Source organism: Pelophylax lessonae (genome assembly GCF_965119305.1).
Source record: "Pelophylax lessonae genome assembly, chromosome: 13".
In the NCBI taxonomy this organism is placed as follows: Eukaryota; Metazoa; Chordata; class Amphibia; order Anura; family Ranidae; genus Pelophylax; species Pelophylax lessonae.
This window is the reverse complement of record NC_138780.1, coordinates 128,688,848-128,715,162: the sequence shown is the minus strand read 5'-3', so window position 1 is coordinate 128,715,162 and position 26,315 is coordinate 128,688,848. Positions and strand designations below refer to the sequence as shown.

The 26,315-nt window shown below is 45.4% G+C and overlaps 1 protein-coding gene across 5 annotated transcripts in view; it reads right to left on the bottom strand.

Moving 5' to 3' along the window:
• The window catches only part of SIPA1L1 (signal induced proliferation associated 1 like 1), a 469,532-nt gene that overhangs the window by 321,764 nt on the left and 121,453 nt on the right, over positions 1-26,315 (bottom strand). For all 5 annotated transcript variants that reach the window (XM_082275708.1, XM_082275709.1, XM_082275712.1 and 2 more), the window contains exon 2: positions 18,003-19,811. In XM_082275708.1, the coding sequence (XP_082131834.1) occupies positions 18,003-19,497 (1,495 nt within the window). In that variant the 5' untranslated portion in view covers positions 19,498-19,811. The remainder of the gene's footprint in view (positions 1-18,002; positions 19,812-26,315) is intronic.

The window sequence follows — 26,315 nt, the reverse complement described above, 5'->3', positions numbered from 1 at the left end:
GGCCCGGGAGGTGGGGACAGAGATCACTGACTATTGGACACACAATGGCGGTACTGCTGCCCACTTTGTGACCTGGGATGCCTTTAAGGCTTGTATCAGGGGACACTATCAAAGGATCACTGGCAGGGTTAGGAGGGACTCTTCCCTTGAATTGGCGCAGGCTGAGGCTAGGGCTCTGGCCTTGGAATCAGAGTATGTGACCTCGGGAGGCCGAGGGGTGTATGATGCCATCCAGGTTATGTATAGAGAGATAGGCCTGCTTTGAGCGGCTACCTGTCGGAAGCTCCTTCTGTCCCAGTCCCACAGGATATTCGAGCAGGGTGAGAGATCCGGGAGACTCTTGGCGTGGCTGGCCAGGGAGAGCGCTGACGCTTCCCATATTGCTCGGGGGGGGGGGCACGCTGTGCTCGGACCCTGTCCAGATTAACTCCCGCTTTGCCCTGTTCTACGAGCAACTTTACTCCTCTAAGATGGACTATGATTCTGACAGCCTAGCGTCATTTTTGGATGAGGTGGACTTCCCGGTCTTAACTGCTTCTGGCCGTGGAAGTCTGGATGCCCCCTTTACTCTCAAGGAGGTGTTACACGCATTGAAGTGGCATCAGACCCCTGGCCCTAATTGTTTTCTGGCGGAATTCTTTAAAACGTACGCTGATGACCTGGCCCCTCACTTCTTGGAGCTATTTCTGGCTACGTCTGACTCTGATCCCCTCCCGATCTCCATGTCAGAGGCAATTATTGTTGTAGTGCCCAAACCCAGGAAAGATCCAGAACTTTGTGGCTCCTACAGACCTATCTCCCTGCTCAACGTTGACGCCAAGATTTTCGCTACAATTCTCGCCAATCGTCTCAACTCGGTCATTCTGTCCCTGGTGATCAGACGAGCTTTATGCCGGGCAAGGGCGACAATATTAACCTTCGCAGACTCTACACTAACTTGGTCTGGGCCCAGAGTAGGGATTCCCCTGGGGTGGTGGCCTCCTTCGATGAAGAGAAGGCCTTCGACTCTGTGGAGTTGGACTACCTATGGTTGGTGCTCCGGCGCTTTGGCTTTGGCCCTAGATTTATTTCCTGCTCTACCTGTCTCCCACTGCCAGAGTTCGAACGAATGGCCTTCTGTCCTCCTCCTTTAGACTCCTGCGTGCCACGAGGCAGGGATGCCCCCTCTCCCCTGGGTTGTTTGCCCTTGCTGTGGAGCCTCTTGCGATCCTTATCCGTTCTTTGGATGCGGAGTCGGGGTTGCGAGTAGGTCCACTGACAGAGCGGATCTCGCTTTATGCGGACAATGCTCTATTGTATCTCCCTGATGCCTCTGACTCTCTCGAAGCGGCCCTTGCTATAATCGACCGTTTCGGTAGATTCTCCGGAATCAGAACCAACTGGGATAAGTCGCTATTATTCTCCTTGTCTGGGGCCCTGCTACCTCCTCTTCCTCGGATCCCGCTGGTTGAGGTCTCTAAATTTAAATATCTTGGGATACATGTCCAAGCTGACCCCTCTAAATACCTGGAGGATAATGTATACCCGGTTTTACATCAATTAACCCTTCGATGTCACATGTGGAAGTCCCTTCCCCTCTCCCTGGTGGGCAGGATTAACCTTCTTAAAATGACCTTTCAGCCAAATTTCTTATTTGTATTCCGTAACACCCCAGTTCTTATCCCCGCGTCTTTTTTCAGGAAGTTGGACCAGGTGGTTAATGCCTTCATTTGGGCTGGTGCAACCCCTAGGGTGGCCAGGTCTACCCTGCAACTGCCCCTGTCTCAGGGTGGGTTGGCACTACCCTGCTTCCGGCAGTACTATTGGGCGGCGGTGACAGTGACGGTGCAGTGGTGGTTTGAGCAAACTCGTACTAACCCGTCGGTTAATCTTGAAGCGGCTATCTTGGGGTCATATTCATCGTTAAGTAACTTAGTCTTTAGAGGCCATAGGGCTTGTCCGAATATGACTGTTTCAATGCGCACGATTGTTATCGTGTGGGGTCAGGTCTCGGCTGCTGTCTCCGATGGGGACACGATCTCCCCTCATACACCACTGTGGGGCAACCCTCGCCTGCCTCATTTTGCTTCCATCCCCGATCCCAGTGTATGGGCTGACTTTGGTTTTAAAAAATTGCAACAAATGGCTTTCTTCTTGCCACTCAGCTGTAGATCTCTGCAGTTCATCAAGAGTGATCATGGGCCTCTTGGCTGCATCGCTGATCAGTCTTCTCCTTGTATGTGCTGAAAGTTTAGAGGGACGGCCAGGTCTTCGTAGATTTGCAGTGGTCTGATACTCCTTCCATTTCAATATTATCGCTTGCACAGTGCTCCTTGGGATGTTTAAAGCTTGGGAAATCTTTTTGTATCCAAATCCGGCTTTAAACTTCTCCACAACAGTATCTCGGACCTGCCTGGTGTTCTTCATGATGCTTCATGGTTCCTTGTTCTTCATGATGCTCTCTGCGCTTTAAACGGGCCTCTGAGACTATAACAGTGCAGGTGCATTTATACAGAGACTTGATTACACACAGGTGGATTCTATTTATCATCATTAGTCATTTAGGTCAACATTGGATCATTCAGAGATCCTCACTGAACTTCTGGAGAGAGTTTGCTGCACTGAAAGTAAAGGGGCTGAACAATTTTGCACGCCCAATTTTTCAGTTTTTTATTTGTTAAAAGTTTAAAATATCCAATAAATTTCGTTCCACTTCATGATTGTGTCCCACTTGTTGATTCTTCACAAAAAATTACAGTTTTATATCTTTATGTTTGAAGCCTGAAATGTGGCAAAAGGTTGAAAAGTTCAAGGGGGCTGAATACTTTCGCAAAGTACTGTATGGGTAGAAGGTGTCCTTCTAAATTTGATAAAATTTGGGGATCTTGGGTGGGCCTTAGACCCCTACCGTAAGGTAACGGTAGCTTGTTAGAGAATGTGTATCCTGCTCTACTTCTTTGGCTCCTCTCCCCCCCCCCCCCTGCTCCCATTTCCACCTTTTCTTGACCGGCCCCCCCTCTCACGCTGCTCCCTTACTGGCTATTCTTTCTTTCCCTTCCCTTGGGATCTTCTCTGAATGTACTTGAGGACTAATTTTTTTTTCTTTTTTTTTGACTTTTATATCATGCACTTGTTAATACTTAGCTGTGATAATACCGGTGTTGTGCAATGTTGCCCTCTCTGGAATCCCTGTTTCTGTATAATTGTTTATTCTTTTTGGACTATGTATGTGCACTTTTCTTGAGAGAAATAAAAACGTTTCTGTTAAAAAAAAATTGATCTGGTCAGTTAAGTAGATGAGGGGGTTGTTAATTAGTTTCAGCTGCTTTGGTGTTAATGAAATTAACAGGTGCACTAGATTGGCAACAATGGGACTACCCCCAAAACAGGAATGGTTTTACAGGTGGAAGCCACTGAATTTTTTTTCTGACTGTTTTTCACTAGTTTTGCCTTTGGCTAGGGTCAGTGTCACTACCAGTGCCAGGACAAGGCCATCCAGCGCCCAGGGCGAAGACACCAAACTGACAGACACACACACACACATACTCCCCACAAGATGTAGGGGCATAATGTGATCCCCCTGCCTGCACAAATGTTTCCCCTATCCTCTCTCTAAACTCAAAGCCTCTCTTCCCAAATGTTCCCTGCTAGCACAACTATCCCTGCCCAAAAAAGCGCAGTTAGCACACATTTTCACCCCTAAAATTTCCCCTCCAGGCGCAAATTCTCCCCTCTCCAAATCCCCCTCCCAGTACAAATCTTCCCCTTTCCCAAATCTCCCCTCCTAGCATAAATCCCCCCCCCTCCTAGCACAAATACCCATCAATCATCCCTACTAGCACAACCCCCCCCCCCCCCCCCCCACCATCACCAAATGCCCCTAACAGCCCGAAGATTTCTTGTTATAGCACAAATCCCCCATCCCAATAATTTCTTCAAGGACAATCCCCCAAATCCCCCCTTCCCCCCAGCACAAATCACCCCTTCTAGCAACCCCCCCCCCCCCCCCCCGCTAGAAAAAAAAATCTTATCCTGTCACTTCCCAAATTCCCCATCCCAGCAACGCCCCCCCCCCCGGCTCCCCCTCCCATATCGATCGCACCTAGAAGTAATTTCCTCAGGCACGCAGACCTCAGATACAGCGCGGCACATCGCTCTGTGATTCCCCCCTTCTGAGGCTCCTCTTCATGTTATGTCAGAGCGGAGGAGGAGCCAAGGAGAAGCCGATTTCTAAAGCTTTGCACGGCAGCTGGTGGTAGAGATGCTGAAGGGGAACAATATTGCGGTTCAGGGAAGCCACTGGATGTCAGATCGGGACTATACAGAGTTTGATTACCGGTCCCTTACCCACATTGTTTGCTGGGAGGAGATAGGTTAAACTCTGTATAAACTCTGTATAGTCCCGATCTATCATCCAGGGGCATCCCCGAGCCATGATCTTGTTCATCTTCAGCAGTGGCATCTCTCCTGCCAGCTGTCCAAGCAAAGCTTTAGAAATTGGCTTCTCCTAGGCTCCTCCTCAGCTCTGACATATCAAGATGATGAGGAGCCTGAAGGAGGAGGAGGAGAAGTCCAGATCTGACGAGCGCTATAGCGACAGGAGTGCGAGGCTGGGGAGGAGAGAGAGAGAGCACATCTCGCTTTCTCCTGTCAGATAATAGGCGCAGAAACACTCCTGGCAGCGCCCCTCCACCTCCCATGCTACAGACACCCAGGGCAGCCGCCCCTCCTGTCCACACCTTGTACCGGCCCTGGTCACTACTGGTAGCATGAGGCGACACCTAGACCCCAAAGAGGTTGCATAGGCAGTCCAACTCCTCCAGGATGGCACATCAACATGTGCCATTGCCAGAAGGTATGCTGTATCTCCCAGCAAAGTCTCAAGAGCATTGAGGAGATTTCAGGATACAGGCAGTTACTCTAGGAAAGCTGGACGGGGCCATAGAAGGTCCTTAACCTATCAGTGGTACTGGTATCTGATCCTTTGTGCATGGAGGAACAGGGTGAGCACTGCCAGAGCCCTACAAAATGACCTCCAGCAGGCCACTGGTGTGAATGTCTCAGGAACAGACTTCATGAGGGTGGCCTGAGGGCCCGATGTCCTCTAGTGGGCCCTGTGCTCACTGCCCGGCACTGTGGAGCTTGATTGGCATTTGCCATTTAACACCAGAATTGGCAGACCCGCCATCGGCGCCCTGTGCTTTTCACAGATGAGAGCAGGTCATCAGGAGCACACGACAGACGTGAAAGACGAGTCTGGAGAAGCCGTGGATAATGTTCAGCATGATCAGTTTGATGGTGGGTCAGTAATGGTCTGGGGAGGCATATCCATGGAGGGGGACACAGACCTCTACCGGCTAGACAATGGCACCCTGACTGCCATTAGGACCTGGGATGAAATCCTTGGACTCATTGTCAAACTCTACGCTGGTGCAGTGGGTCATGTGGTGAGAGTATGCAGCCAGTTCCTGGAGAATGAAGGAAATAATACCATTGAATGGCCCCCACACTCACCTGACCTAAATACAATAGAACATCTCTGGGTCATTATGTTTAGATCCATCTGACGCCACCAGGTTGCACCTCAGGCTGTTTAGTTCGTTAGTAATGCCCGGGTCCAAATCTGGGACAAAATGCCCCAGGACACGATCCATCGTCCAATTAGGATCATGTCCCAATGTTGTCAGGCATGCATACAAGCAGGTGGGGGCCATACAAACTACTGAGTACAATTTAAAGTTGCTGCAATTAAATTTCAGCAAAATGTACTAGCCTGCTGCATCATTTTTTGACTTTGATTTTGGGGGGGGGTCTTTGAATTCAGCCACCTGTACGTTGATCATTTTCATCAAACGATGTGGCATCCTTTTGAGTTTTGATGCGTTTTCAAAGTGTTCCTTTAATTTTTTGAGTAGTGTTTATATTTAAAGAACATGTTCACAGCTTCCACGATAAACAGAGCTCTTTCCTTCCCTCCAACTCCTTCCCCTGTCCATATTTACCTAATCAGAAAACTGTGGCCTACCGTTCTGTTCGCAGCATGAGCTGTAAAGGTCTAGTGTAATACTGTCCCAAAAACCTAAATGGTACTTTTTGTTTTTTTTAAAGATTGAAGCCTATGGAAGGGGGTGGATAGCACTGTATTGGAAGGAGGCTGAAGTGTTATTTCTTTTTATAGTGATCAAATATTTTAAGTAAAGTGATTATGCAGGTAGGGGTTTTACTATCTAGCTGCCAGTTATGCAATAAAAGCAGCTGGATGAAAATTCTCGAAGGTTTTTCTATAGAATGACCGCTGTTACCATGATTGCAAAGACAGACAAATGCTCTTGTGTCAGCACACAAAAAATACATTTTTATCAGTTTTTATTTAAAACATTACATAGGATTCTTCCACCCCTCCTTATGTAGCATGCCCCTAAAAAGGATGCAAAGCAGACCAACATCCCCCTGCCACAGAATTTATTATTTTTTTTTACCTTTTTTACCAAGGCACAGACATGGCAACTGGTTCTATAGGGATAAATTTGAGCGCACTCCCAACAACTGGGGTCTGTTTGTGAACGTGCTACATAGCAGGTGGGTGGAGAACCAATAAAAAGATTAACTAAAACATGTTGGAAAAGAGCAAGGCATCACTAAACTGTGCTATACTGCTGAAATGAAGGAATGGCAAGCTCCCTGAATGTATGTTTACTTTTCCCCAGATTGTACATTGTGCAGTCTACGATCTTTTAACTACAGCCGCATTCTGGCTTCACCTCTGTCTCAGACTTCTAAGAGAATTGTCATAACTACTATATTCTAATGGGGTTACTTTCTATTGGCTGGTGAGGCATCACACTTTATAAAAGGGAAAAAAAGGAGGCATGGCTAAAGACTTATAAAAAGTCAAATCCAGCAGATTCCAGGCTGCAGAGAACTGAAGAGAAAAAAAAAAAAGAAAAACTCGTACAGGGCATAGGCTCCTTTAATCATGGACTTAGTTATAGTCAGACGACTAAACATGGGGAAACAGAATTGTGGAACAGTCCATAACTCTTATGCCCCATACACACGTGCAGATTATCTGCAGACTTTTGTCTGCAGACTTACCTTTTCTATGTAGTGCAAGGGCCTGCCGGATTGCATACAAATTGAAAGTGTTTAGGTTTGACCTCATATTATATGGTTTTGGTAAGTCTGCAGACAAAAGTCTGCAGATAATCTGCACGTGTGTATGGGGCATTACTCCCAGCAGTCCATCGCTTAATAGCAAGCATTAAAAGCAATTGCCAAGACAGAGAAGAGGATGGCCTCTATCCTGTACTCTACTCCATGAAAAGGATTTTCTAGACAAGTAAAAATCTTTATTTCGTACAGAATACTTATAGCTTCAATCAAAGACACTGGAACGTTCCCAAACAATATAACAGACGGGTGAGCAACATAGTAAAATTTCCAACAGGCCCCAAAACAAAGGGAAACAGGTAGCAAACAGAAAAAGGGACTAGAAGCACCTTACGGATGAAACTGATGTCAGCAGAGGCTGGGACATCCACCCGATGCACTTCACAAACATGTGAACCAAGGACAAAATGGCAGCCTCGCAAATCTAAGAAACACCGGTTTCTAAGGTACTGACTGAACAAGTCTAGTGAACTAGAACCTAGAAATGGTGGAATGAGACAAATGGCACCCCTTGTGAGAGCTCCCCGACAGGACAAAACGTTTATGAAAGAAGTAGTTGCCGAGAGGTTAACCTACACTGTTTTCACTATATTCAATCTCTTTGGGATGCTTCATAGCCAGACAAAGAAGAAAGGATGATGTCCTGATTCAGGTGAAGAACAGAGACCACCTTAGGAAAATAGAAAGCCTTCAGTCTCAAAGCCATCCGACCCTGTCCTTTGGAGAACAAGGAAAAGCTCTTTACAAGACAAAACTGCAAGTTCCCAACCATGTCTTGCTGAAAGATAACCAACCTTAGGAGTAAGGTCAGCCAAGGGAAAATTCCCAAATGGGTTTAAGGGAGGCTTCTGAAGAGTTAACAGGGCCAGATTAGGATCCCACAGCAACATCAGTGATCAAATGGGGAGAGCTGTTTGAGCTAACCCCTGCCTGAACAAAAGTCCTCACTTTTTTGAGATTTGCTACAGGTCTCCGGAAGAGAAAAATTAAGGCTGAAAGTTGATCCTTAAGGGTACTCAAGTCCAAGTGCTGATCCAGACCAGACTGGAGAAAAGCCAGGACACATCCCTGAGGGTAACATCTAGGGTAGAACTTCTGTTCCTCTCACTAGGCTATGAAAGCCTTTCGAGTGCAATGATAGACCTTCCATGGGGTTGACTGAGCTTCAATAGCCAGTTTGGTGCCACCAGGATCACCAGAACACCCTCCACCTAAAGCTTAGGAAGCCAAGGAAGAATCACTACCGAAGGGAAGACCTAAGTAAGATAATCCCCCAGTCATCAGTGTATCCACTGTGAAAGCCAGAGGATCCCTGAACCTGACCACGAACCTATCCACCTTGTTGTTGAAGCAAGATGCAAAGAAATGAAAATTCAGCATCCTCCAACAGTGACCGATGTCTTGGAACACACTGGGGTGAAGAGAGCATTCCCCTACGTCCGGACACTGATGGCTGAGGAAGCCTGCCTGCCAATTGCCCACTCTGGGAATGGAAACCTAAAACATGGTCCGGACAGGTCTTTCAGCTCAACCAAGAATTAAGTCCACTCCACACAGCTCTGGTGACACCCTTATGGCTGATTTAACCCACTGGCATGGCATTTTCTGACAGAACCCTTTTCAGCCATCCTTGAAGCAAGCAAGTCAGGCCTCTGCTGAGGGGACAAGCAAATAGCCCTTTGTTGCTGATGGGAAGTCTGGACTCCCTTAACAAAGTCCCTTTGCCTGTCTCCATCCCCAGTCAGCCACCAGGTCAGCAATAACCTGGCCTTGGCAGACCGGCGCATGTGCCAGTCAATAGATTGAGATTAACATTGATTCGTGGTTAAAAAAAAAAACATCCAGGCCCAAGTTTGTTTCCAGGACTAGGCCCAGACACTCCAAACGATGGATTTAACACAGACTTCTGGAGTTGAGAATCCACCTAAAGTTCTGAAGCAGCTGCATCGCCTGCCATACATTGACAAAAACAGCCAGGGTGGCATGCTTATTCAATAGGAAATTGCCCAGATACATCACAATGTGGATTCCATATAAGTGCAGTAGAGCAAGAACTAACCAAGCTAAAACCTAAAAAAGACACGGAAGACTATGAACCTGCCAAAAGGAAGAGCCACAAACTGAAAGTGCTGCTCGTCCACCACAAACAGCAGAAACTGTTTATGCGGCATAAAAGCAGAGACATCGTTGATCTTTATCAATACCAAAAATTCACTCCTGCTGCAGCGAAGTAATAACAGACTTGGCCAATTACAAAATGGATTTTTTAAACTGCAGGAAGGTGTGGGGAATCTTCAAATCCAGGAATAGGCGAATACTATAGTTGGGTTACAGAACCATAAATAGGTTTGAGAAAAGCCCTTGATACCATTCCTCAAAGGAACTGGAACAATAATTTCCAAGAAGTGAAGCTGTTGCAAGACTGTGAAAGTCCATGATTTCCGCAGAGAATCAAGTAGATTTGAGGGCATGAAGCAGGGAAGAGGCAAGAAAAGCAATTCCAACCTGTACCTCTGGGGACAACAAGTCCCAGATCCAGAGAACTGAAATGCGAGGAAGTCCAGGTGGTCGAGAAGGTTAACAAATATTCCCCAACTTGTTGAAGTGGTGGGGGGGGGGGACCTCAATAGTATTGGGAGGAGGGCTAAGCCTTTAGATGTAGGCCCAGGGGGATGAAAGGAACTCTTCCACAATCCAAGAAAGCAGATTTTGCTACTGGTAAAAGAGTACTGTTCCCATCCAAGACTTTCTTAAAAGGTATCTAAGGACTTGCAAGAGTCATTCACCGTTAAGCAGAATTCTTTCAAGATGTTTCTGAAACTGCCTCCTCAGACCAGTGCTGAAGCCACAAGATCCTGCACATCTGGGCGAACACAAGAGCTGGGCAAGAATTCTGGGGGGGGGGGGGGTGCACCTGGCAGGATCTGGAGAAGGCACAGGAAGTCCACCAAACTGATTCCTCTAATGCACGGTTTATAAAACATAATAAGCAGATTCTCAGTTTTAGAAAGGTCAGAGAAATCTCATTTGGACATTAGAGTCCGATTCAACAAGCTTGTCAGTTTAGTCACCTGAAGGAGGTTACCCAGAGTCTAGGATTAAAACTGAAGTTTAATGTAGATTTAAATCCTAGTACTATTTGTAAAAGTGTTCCTTACTCCCTCCTCCTACCTATCCTGCCTACCCATTTGTAAAAATATCTGTATACTTACCCTTTTTAATCTGCTCCCTTCATGTATTCCTGCAATTTCAGCTTCCCGTGTGTCAGTGAGCGGAGGCTACAGGGGAGAGAAAAAAGTGCAGACAACAGCTGGGCAATAGGAGGCCATATGCATAGGTGACGTCACAGCTCACAGAATTCCTAGCCATTGTCAAGCACTCTAGGACACAGGGGAGCTGAAACACCAGGCTCACGACTCATTGGACTTAATTCTCAATGAATACAAAGTGTTCTCAAGTTGGGCAAGGCAGAGAGACAGGGAAAAATGCAAAGTGTTTTCTGAACAGTGCCTATGCTAGGTGAGCAACCTTTTGTGTTCACAAAAAGCAGAGAAGCCGCTTGGCTCTGTAAGCTAGAGAAGATCAATGTAGCAGCTGTGCCTACTACAGTGATTTCCCGTTTCCACGGGAATCCCACAAGGTATGGCACACACTAACATTTGGTCCAAGTTGGACCAATGTAACTATGGAAAAATTGCTATACTTAAACTTCAGCTTTAAAGCAGCCCATCTCTGTATGATTAAGAAATAAAAGTACATTGTTGAACATGAATTTTAGAACTACTGTTATTTTGTTCCCTATCAGTTCAAAACAGGTTTCAATTCATTTTGAATCTTATATGATACATTTCCTTTCTTAAGAGATGCTAGCATGCCAAACCATTCATTGACACCACACTTTAGTTTCATAGTCTTTGCAGTGAAAGTTACTCAGTGCAGAAAATCATGTGTTAACCCAAAAAAAAATGGATTTTTGTAAGATCTTACCGTAAAATCCTTTTCTCTTAAGCTCATTGACAGACGTAGTCTTCTTGATTCTCAAGAGCTGGGTTATGTTGTCTCCGCAGGAGTAGGACTAGGCAGAAAGACAAAACGTTCTGGCTCCACCTTAGGGGCAGTCCCTGAGGGTATATCCTCCCTCTCTCTGCTACAGGGAATCAGTTCTGTTTTAAAGCAGTACAGAGAATTTAACCCAACCCAACTCAATGATAGAGGGGCGGGTACTACGTCTGTCAATGAGCTTAAGAGAAAAGGATTTTACGGTAAGATCTTACAAAAATCCATTTTTCTCTATCGCTCATTGACAGACGTAGTCTTCTTGATTCTCAAGAGCTGGGACATCCAGAAGCAGTGCCACAAAATGAGGGGTGGGATTGACAGAATCAAAATCCAATCTAGAAGGCCCAACCGGAGCCAACCAGAAGTATCAAAGGACTCATCGAGTAAACAGATGAGACCTACCCCACAAATCCTCGAGGTAGACCAACAGTCTCCTCAAACAGTGGCCTGCAGGAACCTTGCAGCCAGAAGAGGCATCTGACGATGCCATCACATAAACCTTATACAATATTGTAAAGGTATGAACCGACTACTAAACCGTCGCCTTGAAAACCTGAACCACTGACGCCTGATGGCGGAAGGTCCAGGAAACTCTAAGCGCCCGAGTAGAATGCGCCTTAACAGGGAACGGGGGATCCCGACCCTTAGATAAAATAAGCCTATACCACCGTCTGTCTGATCCATCTAAAGATGGTCGCAGCAGAACAGGCAACCCCTTCTTAGGGCCATCCGTGATCACAAACAGTGAATCCGTCTTACAAATTGAATCCGTAGTATTCAAGTATATCCTGATCGCCCGAACTACATCCAAGGAATGCCATGCAAATTCTCGAGGATGATTGGGCTAAGGACATAGGAAGGACAATACACTGTCCTTATTCAATGAAACTTTGAAACCACCTTAGAAGGAAGGATGGATTCGGATGAAGAACAACCTTATCCCTATGAACCACCAGATCTGGGGAACAACAGTATAATGCAGCCAGTTCTGACGCCCTGCGTGCAGAAGTGATAGCCACCAAGAAGACCACCTTCTGGGATAAAGTAGGCAAGGGAATCTCCCTGATATTTTCAAAGGGAGGTGTCTGAAGAACCGACAGCACCAAATTAAGATCCCAGGATGGTAACGGCGCGTGCACTGGCAGAGCCAGGTGTCGCACCCCCTGGATGAAATTCCGCACCAAGGAATGAGTAGACAAAAGCTTCTGAAAGAAGATAGCAAATGCTGAAACCAGACCCTTGATAACACTCAAGGCCAGCTTCTGCTCAACTCCCTGTTGCAGAAAGCCAATATTCGGACTACCGAATAAAGATGTAGATGGAACCCAAGGGATTCACATCACACAATATAAGACTTCCATGTACGATGATAATCTTTCTGGAAGTCGCTTTCCTTGTTTTAACTAGAGTAGGAATAACTGAAGCTGACAATCCCTTGTCCTTCAGCACCTGGGTCTCAATAACCAGGCCGTTTAAAACCAGCGATCGTAAAGCAGGATGGAAGATCGGTCCCTGAGACAGTAGATCCTCCCTGAGAGGAAGTCTCCACGGGACGTCCGCCATCAGTCTGACCAAGTCGGCGTAACAAGCTCGACGAGGACAGTCCGGAGCTGCCAGGATTACTGGAATTCCTTCCTCCTCTATCTTGCGAAGAAGTCTTGGCAGTAACCCAAGAGGAGGGAAGGCATACATTAGCTGGTATTGCCCCCACGGGGCGATCAGTGCGTCTGCGGTTTCTGCTAGAGGATCGCGGGAGCGAGCCACGAATCTCTGAACTTTCCTGTTGAATCGAGATGCCAACAGTTCCATATCCGGGGTGCCCCATCGTAGGCACAACTGGTGGAAAACGTCTGGATGGAGGGACCATTCCCCCTGATCCAGAGTCTGACGGCTGAGATAATCTGCCTGCCAATTCTCCACCCCCGGAATGAACACCGCAGAGATTGCTGGAACAAATCGTTCCGCCCAGCGAAGAATGCAAGCCACTTCTTTGGCCGCTCGGACACTCTTGGTGCCCCCCTGGTGATTGACATAAGCCACGGCCGTGGCGTTGTCCGACTGGATCCGAACCGGGCTGCCCTGGAGCTGCTCGGTCCAGTGAATCAGAAAAAGTCTGATCGCTTTCAGTTCCAATACATTTATCGGTAACCTGGATTCTTCTGGGGACCAAAGTCCCTGGACAGATAACTGACCGAGAATTCCTCCCCATCCGGATAGACTGGCATCCGTGGTCACTGTCGTCCAATATATTGGCAGAAATGACTTTCCCTGGCTGAGCATCGGAGACCGAGGCCACCAGACCAGAGACTCTCTGGTCTGTTTGCTCAATCGGATCTGATTGTCCAGGGATTCCGGATTCCGATTCCATCTGAGAGGAATCTCTTGCTGAAGAATTCGGGTATGGGACTGGGCAAATGGGACTGCTTCGAAGGAAGCCACCATCAACCCCAGACCCCTCATGCAAGTCCGAAGGGAAGACCAGCTGTTGGTGGACTGCTGATTGAATCTTTCGGAGTTTCCCTACCGGAAGAAAAAACTCTTGTCCTGACTGTGTCTAGAATTAGACCCAGATATTCGAGCCTCTGGGTAGGAACCAGAAATGACTTTTGCTGGTTCACCAGCCACCCGAATTCCTGTAAAGAAATCATAGTAATTTCTATGTTTTGTAGCAAGGTCTGAGGAGACTCTGCATGAAGCAGAAGATCGTCTAGGTAACCTAGAATCGATATGCCTCTTTGGCGCAGAAGTGCCAACATTGGGGCCAACACCTTCGTGAAGACCCGCGGAGCCGTGGCGAGACCGAGAGGTAACGCCACAAACTGATAGTGGTTCTCTTCTACGGAAAAACGTAGAAACCGCTGATGTCCTGCGAAAATGGGAATGTGAAGATATGCGTCCTAGATGTCTATGGACGCTAGGACATCCCCTGGATGCAGAAAGGCTGCTACTGTGCGAATGGACTCCATTCTGAATCTTCTTATGTAGACAAAAGAATTGAGTGCCCTTAAGTCCAGAATTGGACGCACTTTGCCCTCTTTCCTGAGTATTGTAAATAGGTTTGAATAAAAACCCCTGAAAGCGTTCTGTCCAAGGAACGTGGACTACCACTCCTTGTTGTAGTAAATCTGTGACTGCTCTCCACAGATCGTCTAAACGATCCGGGGATAGTCGGCTATTGGAAGGGAAGAATCGCGCCGGCGGGAGAGATCGAAGCTCGATCTTGTACCCTGACCTTATGACTTCGCAAACCCATCTGTCCGGGATTCTGGAAAGCCATGGATCCGGGAACCGGCGAAGACGTCCCCCCACCCCAGTTATGGGTGGGGGGCGCACCTTCAGGCTTTGGACGGTTTATCTTCAGGTCTAGAGGGGGCGGGCTTTTGCTTGCCCGACCAACGACCCCTGACGCCTCCTGCAGGAGCTTTGGAGGACTTAATTTTTTCACCCGCGGGACGAAAAAAAAACCTCTTGTGAGCAGAAAAAGAAGGCCCTCGTCTTTGACGAGTTCCTTTACCTTTAAAATTTTGCGGTAAAAAGGTGCTCTTTCCACCCGTGAGATCCTAAATGATCTCATCTAAGTTGGCTCCAAATAGACGCTCTCCTAAAAAGGGGAAATTAGCCAATGCTTTTTTGGAACCTTGGTCGGCTAACCAACCTTTTAGCCACAGTGTACGCTTGAGAACCACCGCTGAGACAGATGCTCGCGCCAATAATGAAGTGGCGTCTAACGCCGCATCACACACAAACTGTAACCCCTGTATCATCTGTTCCAACAAATCTGATACCGCCTGAGGGACCTCTTCTAGGTCCCGGCGTAACCACTTGGTCCATACAGTTACAGTCTGCGAAACCAGACCAATAGCAATTATTGGTCTGAAAGCTGATCCAATCAAGGTAAACATGGTGCGAGACATAGCTTCTATCTTGCGATCCACTGGATCTTTAAAAGACGGAGCGTCTTCTAGAGGAATAACCGTGGCTTTATTCAATCTAGCAATTGGTGAATCCACCACAGGTGGTTCTGTCCATTTCTTAATGAGGGTTTCCTCAAACGGATAACGCCTGTTAATGCGTTTAGAAATAGTAGAAATGCGTTTTGGCAGACTCCATTCTTCTTTGATTGGATTGCCAAAACATTTGGGCAATGGAAAAAACCTTCGCCACTAGATGCGTCTTTAGTCCCAAAAGGGATTTCAGTTTCAGCTATTTCTGACGGAATACCCTTTAATCTTAAGGTCTCTTGAACAGATACCATGAGTGCGTTTACCAACGCTTCCTCTCTGGCTATGGCTGATGCCGAAACATCCTCCTCACTGTCTGAAAAGACAGTACACGAGACACCAATACCAGATGAATACCTGCAACTGCAGAAATAGGCTCAGAGTCTGAATCCGAGGTTTCAGATAATAAGGGGTTAGGCGGGGGTCGCTTACTTGCGCCCTGTCCCTGACAAGCCACTTCCACCCGGGACACAAGCTTCCATAATAGCGGACAATGATTTAATCGTCAGTGGGGTGCTGGAGGATCCCGCAGACCCCTCGAGGGGATCCGGAGGAGATACATGAGTGGCAGGGTCCATGATAATTCAGGACACCTTTGCCAGAAAACACAAAAAAAACTTTTTTTTTTTTTTTTTTAAATAAAAAATACCTTTTTTTTTTTTTTTTTTAATTTTTTTTTTTTATGTGTCTCCCCCTAGCGCAATAGCGCCCCTCAGAGTACCTGCTTCTCGATCCCACAGAGAGAGAGAGGGACCCCCAAGGCTCACCAACCGATGCAGTGAAGTTTCCAACCAACTGCAGTCAGCGTCTGTCTTTACAGACTGGAAGGAGCTGTTGCTTTTTCCCGGGTAGAAGGACGTGGCTCCGCCCCCTGTGTACGCCTTCCGGCGTTCCCAGCTCTCCACGAGGTAGCTGGGCTCATGAAACATGGCCGCCCCCATATAGGAGACATTAGACTCCAAAAACATGGCGGCCGGCGTGACCTGAGGACATGCATGCACCTGGTCTACGGCAAAATGGCGGCGGACCGCCGAAAACGTTTTTCCCAGCACATCCACCTGCATCTCTGCTGAGTGGCGATTGATAGATCTACAGGAGATACACTACAAATAAGGTAGGATTATACCTCCTATGTCTGCTGTAATGCTACAGTCTGCTGGGTAGAGTGTTAGCTCTCAAACCAAGTCCACTTCCCACAAACACATACTGTATTTACAAGGGGGACTTTTAGTGTCAGATATATACTGACCATGTATGGAGGGGCCCATAATTCATACTGCCTCATAACGAGGAAAGAAAAAAGGGAACGTTTACTCACCATACCGAACCGACAGGCACCCTCTCTTCACAATACCCTCTCCACCGGGGTGGGGGTTTGTGGACCACTCCGGACGCCTCGACTCTCAGGTTCCTGGCGTCCAAGCGAGACTTTTAACTCGCAAGGTCAGTCCCTCCACTGGGACTCCGTCGCGGCCGACCCAGCGCGGAGCTCTGGTCTGCACGCGCTCGTAGGCAGAAACCGGGGTGACCACTGGATCTCAACATCCAGCCCGTCGCCCGGCCCCGCATACTTACTTGAATGTGTCGCGGCCGACCAAGCGCAATGCAATGGTCTGCGCGCGCTCGTAGGCCGGCTGGGGTGACCACTAGTGTCGCCCAGTCCGGCGTTTTTTGCTTGAAGATCTCACAGGAAAAACACTGGAGAAAAAACTACCTAAAAAATATTTCTTCTAAAGAAAAAATCTTGCCAGGACCAAAAAGATCCCAGCAAGGAGCTTAGGTCCTTACTCCTGACTAGACAGAAAAAAACTGATTCCCTGTAGCAGAGAGAGGGAGGATATACCCTCAGGGACTGCCCCTAAGGTGGAGCCAGAACGTTTTGTCTTTCTGCCTAGTCCTACTCCTGCGGAGACAACATAACCCAGCTCTTGAGAATCAAGAAGACTACGTCTGTCAATGAGCGATAGAGAAAAAATGATCCTGTTACCTTAAATCATGTTATACAGCACAGTGCTTGTGCTGTGTAATTTGGCCACCTGTATCACCTAAAAAACCTGGATGATCCTGCCAGTTTCTACCCTCCCCTCTGTAAACTGACCATGGTATATCATAGCTGCTGAGCCCTGACACTGTTGTCAGTTTACGTGCCTCAGTCATCCGCAGCTCTCTGTGCTCCTCTCCCCTTCCCCTCCCTGCCTGTCTGCTGCTGTGTCAGAGCCTGCCCCCTCCCCTCCTGCTGCTTTTAACACTTTTATTGTCCTCTATAATCCTCTGTGTACCCTGATTACAAGTGCTCCTGTCTCTGTATTTTATAAAAAAAAAAATACAGCCTTTACCGTATTTCAGAGCAGCTCCCAGTGATAATGTGACCGGCTGGCTCTCTCCCTCTATCCTCCTCTCGTCCCGCCTGACGTCAGCATGGGAATCTCGGCCCCAACCCCTACACCTGTCAGACAGGGAGAGGAGAAAGCCGGGCAGTCACGTGATTGCCGGGAGCCACTCTGAAATACAGTAAAGGCTGCATTTTTTTTTTATAAAACTGAGAGAAAGGAGCACTTGTAATCAGGGTACACAGAGGATTATATAAAGTTGTATAAAATGGGTTAACAACCACTTTAATAGGAAGCAATCAGCAGGAACATGTACCTATTGTGTGCAAGCTTAATTAATTATTGATTGTTTACTGGAGGAGTCTTATTTAAGATGAACCAGTACTAAAATCTGCAGCAAACATTAACATAAAAAAAAAAAAACACAATATGAAAAGGTTTACCAAAAATGAGCTCCACATACCTTTTTGATAGAAATACTTTCGGAAATAGTATGCTCCAAGGTCTACATGTTCTACAATGTGTCTCTTAGCTCTGTCTATGTGTAGAATCAAATTTTCCTTTGGGACCTCAAGGACTGCCAGCCCTGCATTTGCACAATGTGAACTCATAGTTGATTCAAAAGAAGAATTTTCACACCCAGAAAATGAGCCGGAGTTTGACTTTGACAGGCTGACTTTCTTTTCACCTTCTCCTCCTGTTTCATTGCGGAAATAGGGACAGCTCATTACCAAGTCGTTGCTTTTGTCATCTCCTTGGTCAACATTAACATTCTCCTTTGCATTTAAATCTTCTGTGCTACCGGTTGGAGAATTAAAACTGGAGGAATGAGACAATGGTCCTGCAGCTAGAGAGGCTGCAGCAGCAGCGGAGGCCCCTGTTGTAGTGTTTCGCCGCTTGATGACATTATGCCTGTTGATTACAACTTCATTTAAATCAAACAAAACACTTTGAACATCATAATGAGCAAAACATTTAGGACACGTCCATGGCTTGATGCTATCTTCAGAGCGATTGTCCTCAATGTCAGAAGCCTTTCCAAGCTCCCCTTCGGCTTTTGCATTTCTAAGCTTCCGAAAAATGGAAGAATCTCCAGTCTCTGACTTAGATCGCCTTTTCAACGGCTTATCCCTGTCTTTGAAAGCCCGGTGCCCATCTCTCTGCCCATCAATAACATCCAAGGAGAAACCAGATCCTCTATTTCCACTGCTCAGTAGTAATTCACTCAATTTGGATGGGCCATGTCCACGATGGTCAGCTTTCTCATTTTTATATCCTTTAATAATATCAAAAAAGCTTTCACTAGATGTTCCCTGTTTGTCTATTGAAGATGTGCTTCCATATTCTCTGTGGAGCGATGGCCCGGTTTTAAACGTAGGTGACATGCACTCTTCAAAATTGTCCATATCAAACTCACTAATGGTGATGTCACTGTTACTCCGTTGTCTTATTCTACGATGAACTTTTCTTGGAGAGCTGGAACTGGAGTAACCTTCAGGGGTCAGAAACCTAGAATCTAGGCTTTCTGCCTGCCTTGTTTTGTTTTTCAGTGTGTTCTGAATACTTTTTAACATAGCAGAATCACTAGAGTTCATACTAGATGTACTCACTTGACTACTAGGACTGCTCTTAACAGACATTGTGTCTAAACTGGTTGTTTCCATATCTTGACTTGTTCTGCTCATTTCCTTAACATTCTCTTTTCTTGGAGGCCAGTCTGCAATTCTTGCTCTGACTCCCATCTTAGGAACACCTGGCGTCGAAGATATATGGTGGGAACTTTCACTACGTGGCGGTCCAACCGGAGACATGGCAGAAGAACCTAAACTACCATTCTGTGATCTGAAACGTCTCATATAAAAATCATCCGATCGTGCCTTTTGTGGTCCATCTGGCACAGACGATTGAGTCCCACTGGCAACAGACCTCTCAGTCTGGGACCTTTTCAGACTGGTCATGATCTGAAGATGAGCTCAGATTTAGAATACACCAGAATGAAGCATGTCCATTTTTGCTTTTTATTAAGATAATGTTCTCCTGGGGAAAACCCTCCAGAGAACACACTGGTTTCATGAGATCAGCCAAGTTATAAATAGATACTTAAAATGCAAAAGATATATATGCACTTAATGGCTTGTTGCTAATTTATGTGCAAGGCGGTAATCGGAGATACATTTTCGCCTTGTTTCTCCTTGCATCAAGGTTCAACGTCCAGTGGTAAATTGTCTGAGAACGTTTTAACTTCAACCTAATGTGTTCCAGCAATGTATACCTGAAATAGAAATAGAAAGATCAATGAATATAGGCAAAGTAAAATACAGCTTATGCAGCCTTAGCAAAACTACACTGTTCATACCTCAAGCATTATGCATGCATGCTACAAAGATGTTTATGTGATTTATTTAACGGTTTGTTAAAATGTATTCCTATCTGGGGACTACGTTCAACAATTTAAGACAACAAATATACACTACAGGTGTAAAAAAAAAAAAAAAAAAAAAAGAATTAATGCCATATTGAACCTTCTAAATTATGTGCAGCATGACAGTATTACTGTGAAGTAACAAACAAGACTTTACCCCCTTTTTTTAAATCAGCTAAGTGTTGCAGCAAGGGTTAAAAACCTTCTGTTACTATCACATAGGAGAGTCGGACTGCGCTTTCCTGCAGTCTGAAGAGCCCCACTAAATAGTGTGCTAATCAGAATTGCCCATGCATCCTGAGCAGAACTGTTGATATGAGCAATTTTAGGGGTGTCCGAGAGCTTGGATGCTGCTTTTCTGCAGGTAATCTCTCTTAAGGCTGCTATCTCAGTGTTTTAACCCTTTCTACAGCACTTTCCTAGTAAAACAAAAAAAAAAAAAGAGGAATAGTGATTATTGTATGTGAAGCCAGACTGCATTACAGTAATAAATTCACTTGGGTTTTAAGCATTCCATACACATCTCAATAGTATCAGCAGTCCAATAGATTGAAGTATCATATGCCACGAAAGTTTACGGGGACATGTAGAGGTTAATGAGTTCTACTAAATATCAGAAGTGCTAATTATCAAACCAATTTGTCTACCTGCTTAAAAAAAAAAAAAAAATCTATTAGAACAGTAGCTGATTTCTTCTTCTTCTATGAAAAAAAAAAAAAAGCCAAGGCTTTTGCTACATCCACATATCAGAGAAGAGGAGAATAAAGTTTATGAGCACTATGGCAATACAAGTGAAATCAGGTAACTCATTGAATCACACTTTTAGTGAGACAAAGCTTGTCTATGGCAAGTTTTACAGAGGAAAATACTAAGAGGTGGTCATACACTTAACAAGCTTACTTGTAATCTTAAAGTGGAGCTCCAGGCACCTTCAGTAAAAAATAAGTCAAGAGCTACAAATACGACACTTACCTATCCACAAATCCTGCAATGTCTTCACCTGAGCCGATTTTTCATTTGGCTCTCGGGTGCTGCCGCTGTTGCCACCATCTCAGGTAAGGGTAATCAGCAGTGAAGCCTCACAGCTGGTTCCCTACTGCACATGTGTGAAGCCCCTTGTGAATAGCCTGGTGGTTAGGAAAGGAGGAGGGGGCTGAACTTCCGGATGAGTTCGCTGTGGCGAAGTCAGCCGGGAGTGGGAGTGGGTACCTGTCAAAATCAGCAGATAAATAAGCAGAGCGTCCCCTTTTAGGTGGTGCTCCCCTTTAAAGTAATAGTAAACCTCAGTCATGAAATCTGAGCAAAGCACATCTATCTGTAGTGTTTAAATATCTCTCTCCAAATCTCATGTACATAGGGCAGTTGAAAACCTTTTCTGAAAGCTGGAAACTGACAAATGGAAACCCACAGTGAAAAACGTCTGTTTTACACAGAGTTTACATATCGCAATTATGCAAATTTAGCAGCAGTTACGAGCGTTTGAGGTTAGAAGCGGTTTTTAAAGATAACCTTAGAAGACGCTCCCAAATGCCCACAATGCATGAAAAACGAGTAAATTAACTATTTTAGTCATTTTGTGAGGGAAGAGAACAGCAGAAAAGGGAGCACTGTGCTTGTAGATAGCGGTCTTATTTTTTGTGTTTTCTCTATGGATCCCATCCTGGCTCCGAAGACGAAGAAAACTGCATGAGAGGACCAGAGTTCGTCGCTACTAGACTCTTCCATTGATGCAGGCAACAGTATGTGGTTAAATTTTGTGTTTTTTCAATATTTTTATACGTTCAAAAATTTTCTGACATTTTTTCCCCTTTAAAAACACTTCTAAATGCAAATGCACATCAACTCAGTTTACCGCGTTTACAAGCATTTATCATTTGAAACGCTGGTAAACTACAGTCCTGGATGAGATTTTTCCGCTTTCAAAAAATGCCAGTAACCTCAACTGCCTCTAAGCTACTATTAACGACTGAGTGTACATGTACACAAGATAACAATATTTTGTATATATGTAATATGTACTAGTGCTCTGCCGTATCAGGACCTGTGACTTATCTGTCACAGAAATAAGAAATAAAGCGATGGCAGACTTTAGCAGTGGATGAAAGCCTCAGCTGTGGCCAGTTAAGGAGGGACCCTAACAGGTTTTCTTTAAAAAAAAAAGTTTTTGTGTTCTTCATTAATTTTGAAAAGAGTAGGGGAGGGTCAGAAACCTGGTCAGTTTTTTTTTTTTTCATCTGTGTCCCATTGGAATGAATTACCCTCACTTCCCAAACCACAGTCATACCAGGAAGTGATTGTAAATTCCTCCAAGGTGAGGGAGATCCCTGACTGTCAGCAGGGTCACTAGAAATAGTGTCCCTGTAGTCTTTGTTCTGTTGACAAGTCAAAATTAGGAATTTTCTTCACTTTCACTCTTGGTGATAACTGTCACCAGGACGAAGAGAGAGGATGAATCTCCCTTAAGGGGGACACAGACATGAATACAAAAACGGACAGGTTTTGTAATCCCTCCACTTGATACAAAAACTAAAAAAATAAAATAAAATGCATTTTAGGAAGCCAGGTAACATACTTTTGATGATTGCAAAAAAAAAATTGACAGTTCCCTGGAATTCTTTAGACATCCTGGCTACTAAGCTTTGGAGATGTCCAGTCTGCTCTATGGTTTATTCCTCTACTGGTCTACCCCATGTTCCTCAGTTGAGCTTTACATTGTTCACGCAACTAGCACTGTAGCAGGTTCAGCTCTTTATCCTATGGCATGCACCATTTGGCTAAATATGGAACAGTATAAGAAATCACAACTGGCCGGCTGACTTTTTTCTCTGTAGTGTATAAATTAAACTATTAAATGACCATGGAACTATATTACATATACACAAATATGCTATACTAAAAATGTTTCATCAAACAACATACACAGGTAGTGGCATTTTACAGCACACAAATGCCCTTTAAAAAAACTATTTAGCATTGTGCTTTTGTAAAGGATCTATATTTGATGTTGAGGGATCATTACACTATACATGTAATAATTCTATATTCGGTAGGCCATAAATTGTAAAGAAATCAGTGCATTTTCTTCATGTGCATAATTCTATATCTTATGTATTACAGGACTTAGGAATACATTATCATCAATACTATAAGTAAAACAGCACTTTCTGCTTTAAAATGTTAACATAACTGCAATAATTAAAATCGGTCTTCCTCCATCACTAATCACATGAACCATTGGTTATAAAATTTGAAGGTTAAAAAAAAAAAAAAAAAAAAAAAAAGATAGATGCTTGACTTGTTACAGAATGTTATTACAAGGTAATGCAGGCCCATCACACCATGGAAATAAGATAAGCAAAAGGCAAGAAATTCTCTACATAGCAACACGTGATTAGTTACTACAGATTCACCTGTTGGACATTTTTCATTATTCTCTTTAATTAGAAGCCATAGAACTTACAGCCACTGAGTTGCTGCAGAGTAAGGCCCCTTTCACACAGGCGGACCGTTCAGATCCACCTTTGTTTTTTTGGCGGATCTGTACGGTCCCCCCCCATGCATTCCTATGGGGCATCGGATGGCAGCGGAGACATGTCCGCTGACATCCGATTCGATCCGTCAAATCTGGACGGATGGAAACCCTATTTGCCATCCGTCCAGCGGATCGGATGAGAACGGACAGACGGTCCGTTCCCATCCGATTTCCCCCCATAGTGATGCATGGGGAACTGACAGCTGTGTCTCCGCACACAGCGCGGAGACACAGCTGTCCTCCTGCTGCTCAGTGGGGGATCGGCGGCTAGATCCCCCACTGAGAAAAACGGAATCCGTCCGACGGACGGATAGTGTGAAAGGAGCCTAAGGCCTCTTTCACATGGCCGTTCAGTTTTTTTTTTCCGCTCCGATGCTTTTTTTTTTTTTTTTTCACGGAGCGGATGACACAAGTGTCATCCGCTCCGTATGTCCGCATATCATCCCATTCGTTTGCGGATGATATACGGACATAATGTATGTTTATGGGCATTGCGGGTGTCAGCGGATGACACTGCTGACATCCGATTTTGCATCCGTTCCGTTTTTTAAACGGAACAAAAATAGGGTTCTCTTCCGTTCCAAAAAACGGAACAGAACTGAAAGGAAGAAAATCGGATGTCAGCGGATGGTCATCCACTGACATCCGCAATGCCATTGACATACATTATGTCCGTAAATCATCCGCAAAAAAATAGGATGATTTACAGACATGCGGAACGCCCGTGTGAAAGGGCCCTAAAGGTGTAGAAAATGCAAGCAAATCAAGTCAAGTAAATATGTGCCTAAATTTTTTTACTAGTTATAAATTATCATTTAAGTGAACTTTAAAAAAAAATAGCATTAGACAGAGATGGCTGAAACCACATCAGTCAGCAAGCTTTTCAAATCAAGACACAATGGATGTTTCACAAACTACTTTTCAATGACCGGCATTGTAGGTAGGCTGACCAGTTTAGAAAACCCAAGAGTTCACCTTCTTACATAATGGCAGCATATAAAATGACTGGCACAAACAAAAGGCAATCCTTCACTGCACTACCACGAAAAGCTGTTTTTGTTTTCTCGTATCTGAAAGGCCAAATTCAATGTTAAAAATACTAAAAGAATTAACAGCAACACCCCCCTGGTGGTTCACCTTTAGGAGAATTTTTTTTAGCATCTTTGTAAAATCTCTGTATACAGGGCTTAACAAATTTGCTTAGAATCTAGGAGCCAACAAAAAAAGTTAGGAGCCAGTTTTTTCAAATCTGCTGCCCAGCGCCCAGAACTCCATGTCCGGGGCGTAAGATAATAAGAATTGCTCACGCCTGGTGCCAAGTGAGAAAAAAAAGGTGGCACTGACAAGGCTGAGCTGATGGGCAATGATGAGGTGGCACTGGCAGGCGACACTGATGAGGCTGCGCTGATAAGCACTGATAGGCTGCACTGATTAGGCTGCACTGACAGGTGGCACTAACAGGTGGCACTGATTAGGCGGCACTGACAAGCTACACTGACAGGTGGCATTAACAGGCGGCACTGATTAGGCTGCACTGGTGGGCACTGATAAGCACTCATGAGGTGGCACCGATAAGACGGCACTCCCCATCCACTCAGCGGATGTAAAGAAAGGGCGACTGATCAAGCCTAGCTGTCAACCTGGGAAGATGATGTTGGAGGTGGACAGGCAGCTAGAGCAAACCGCGCTCATCACAGCACCGTCCCACCAGAGGGCGCCAGTTTTCACATAGGAGTGTGTATCCCACTCCAGCAGGATGAAACTTGTGGCCTCAATTATCGGCCAGCTCGGTGTTATTCCAGGCACCCGCCGGTGGGCCACATGGGAGGATCCGGACCACTGCTGCGGTGTAACCTAGGGGCCAGAACGTGATTTCCAGTCGCCATTGCGTCCTGGCTCCTGGGTTTTGTCAAGTCCTGCCTATATACACTACCAATTAAAAGTTTGGGGTCACTTATGCCTCGTTTCCACTGAGCGGAACGGTTTGGGTTGGTACAGTTTGGAAGGGTTGGAATGGTCCGGCCTATTCAGGTGAGCTTTCCACTGCAAGTCGGACTTCCAGGGGCCATGCGGGGTTTACACCAAACGTGGTGTTTGTTTTGCGCTTTCGTTTGACATGAACATTGACGTTTTCCTATCCACCAATCAGTGGAATGTATTGTGTGACGCCAGTAGCTCCGCCCTAACCATACTGTACCATTTCCTATGGCCCTACATCTGAAGGAGGACCGCGAATGGTGCGGTTTGGTTCGGTTGTATGGGCCACTTTCATAATGGAAACACTCAAAATAGCATATAAAATGATGATCAGGTGCGCTAAATAAACAGTGACTTTCGTGTATATAAACACAAATAGGTGCTATGGTGATGTGATTCAAAATGAAAAATTACAATTATGCACAGTGACACTGAAACCAAACATAAGTCCACAAATGTCCAAAATGTATATATAACAAGTCTTCAAATCAATAGTGAATAAATGTGGTTCCAAATAAAACGGTGAATATCCATAAGTCCATAAGACATATGTGTGAATCCCACCACCTCTCAGGCTATCTCCTTACCGGACGGATAAGGTAACGGTGCAATTAAAACTCTCCCATGAGTAACCTCCTGTGTTGTGGAAGTGATCCTGTGCTTTTATTCACACTGTGAGAGGAATAAGCAAGTCATGCCTCTTACCAGATGGTTAATAATGAATAGCATGGGTTCATCCCCTCAAAGGGTAATTCTTCCAACCACACCACTAGATGGACTCTGAGTCATTCAGCAGAACAATCCTCTATGACTCCTGTACTTCTCTAATGGTGGCATCCAAAGGT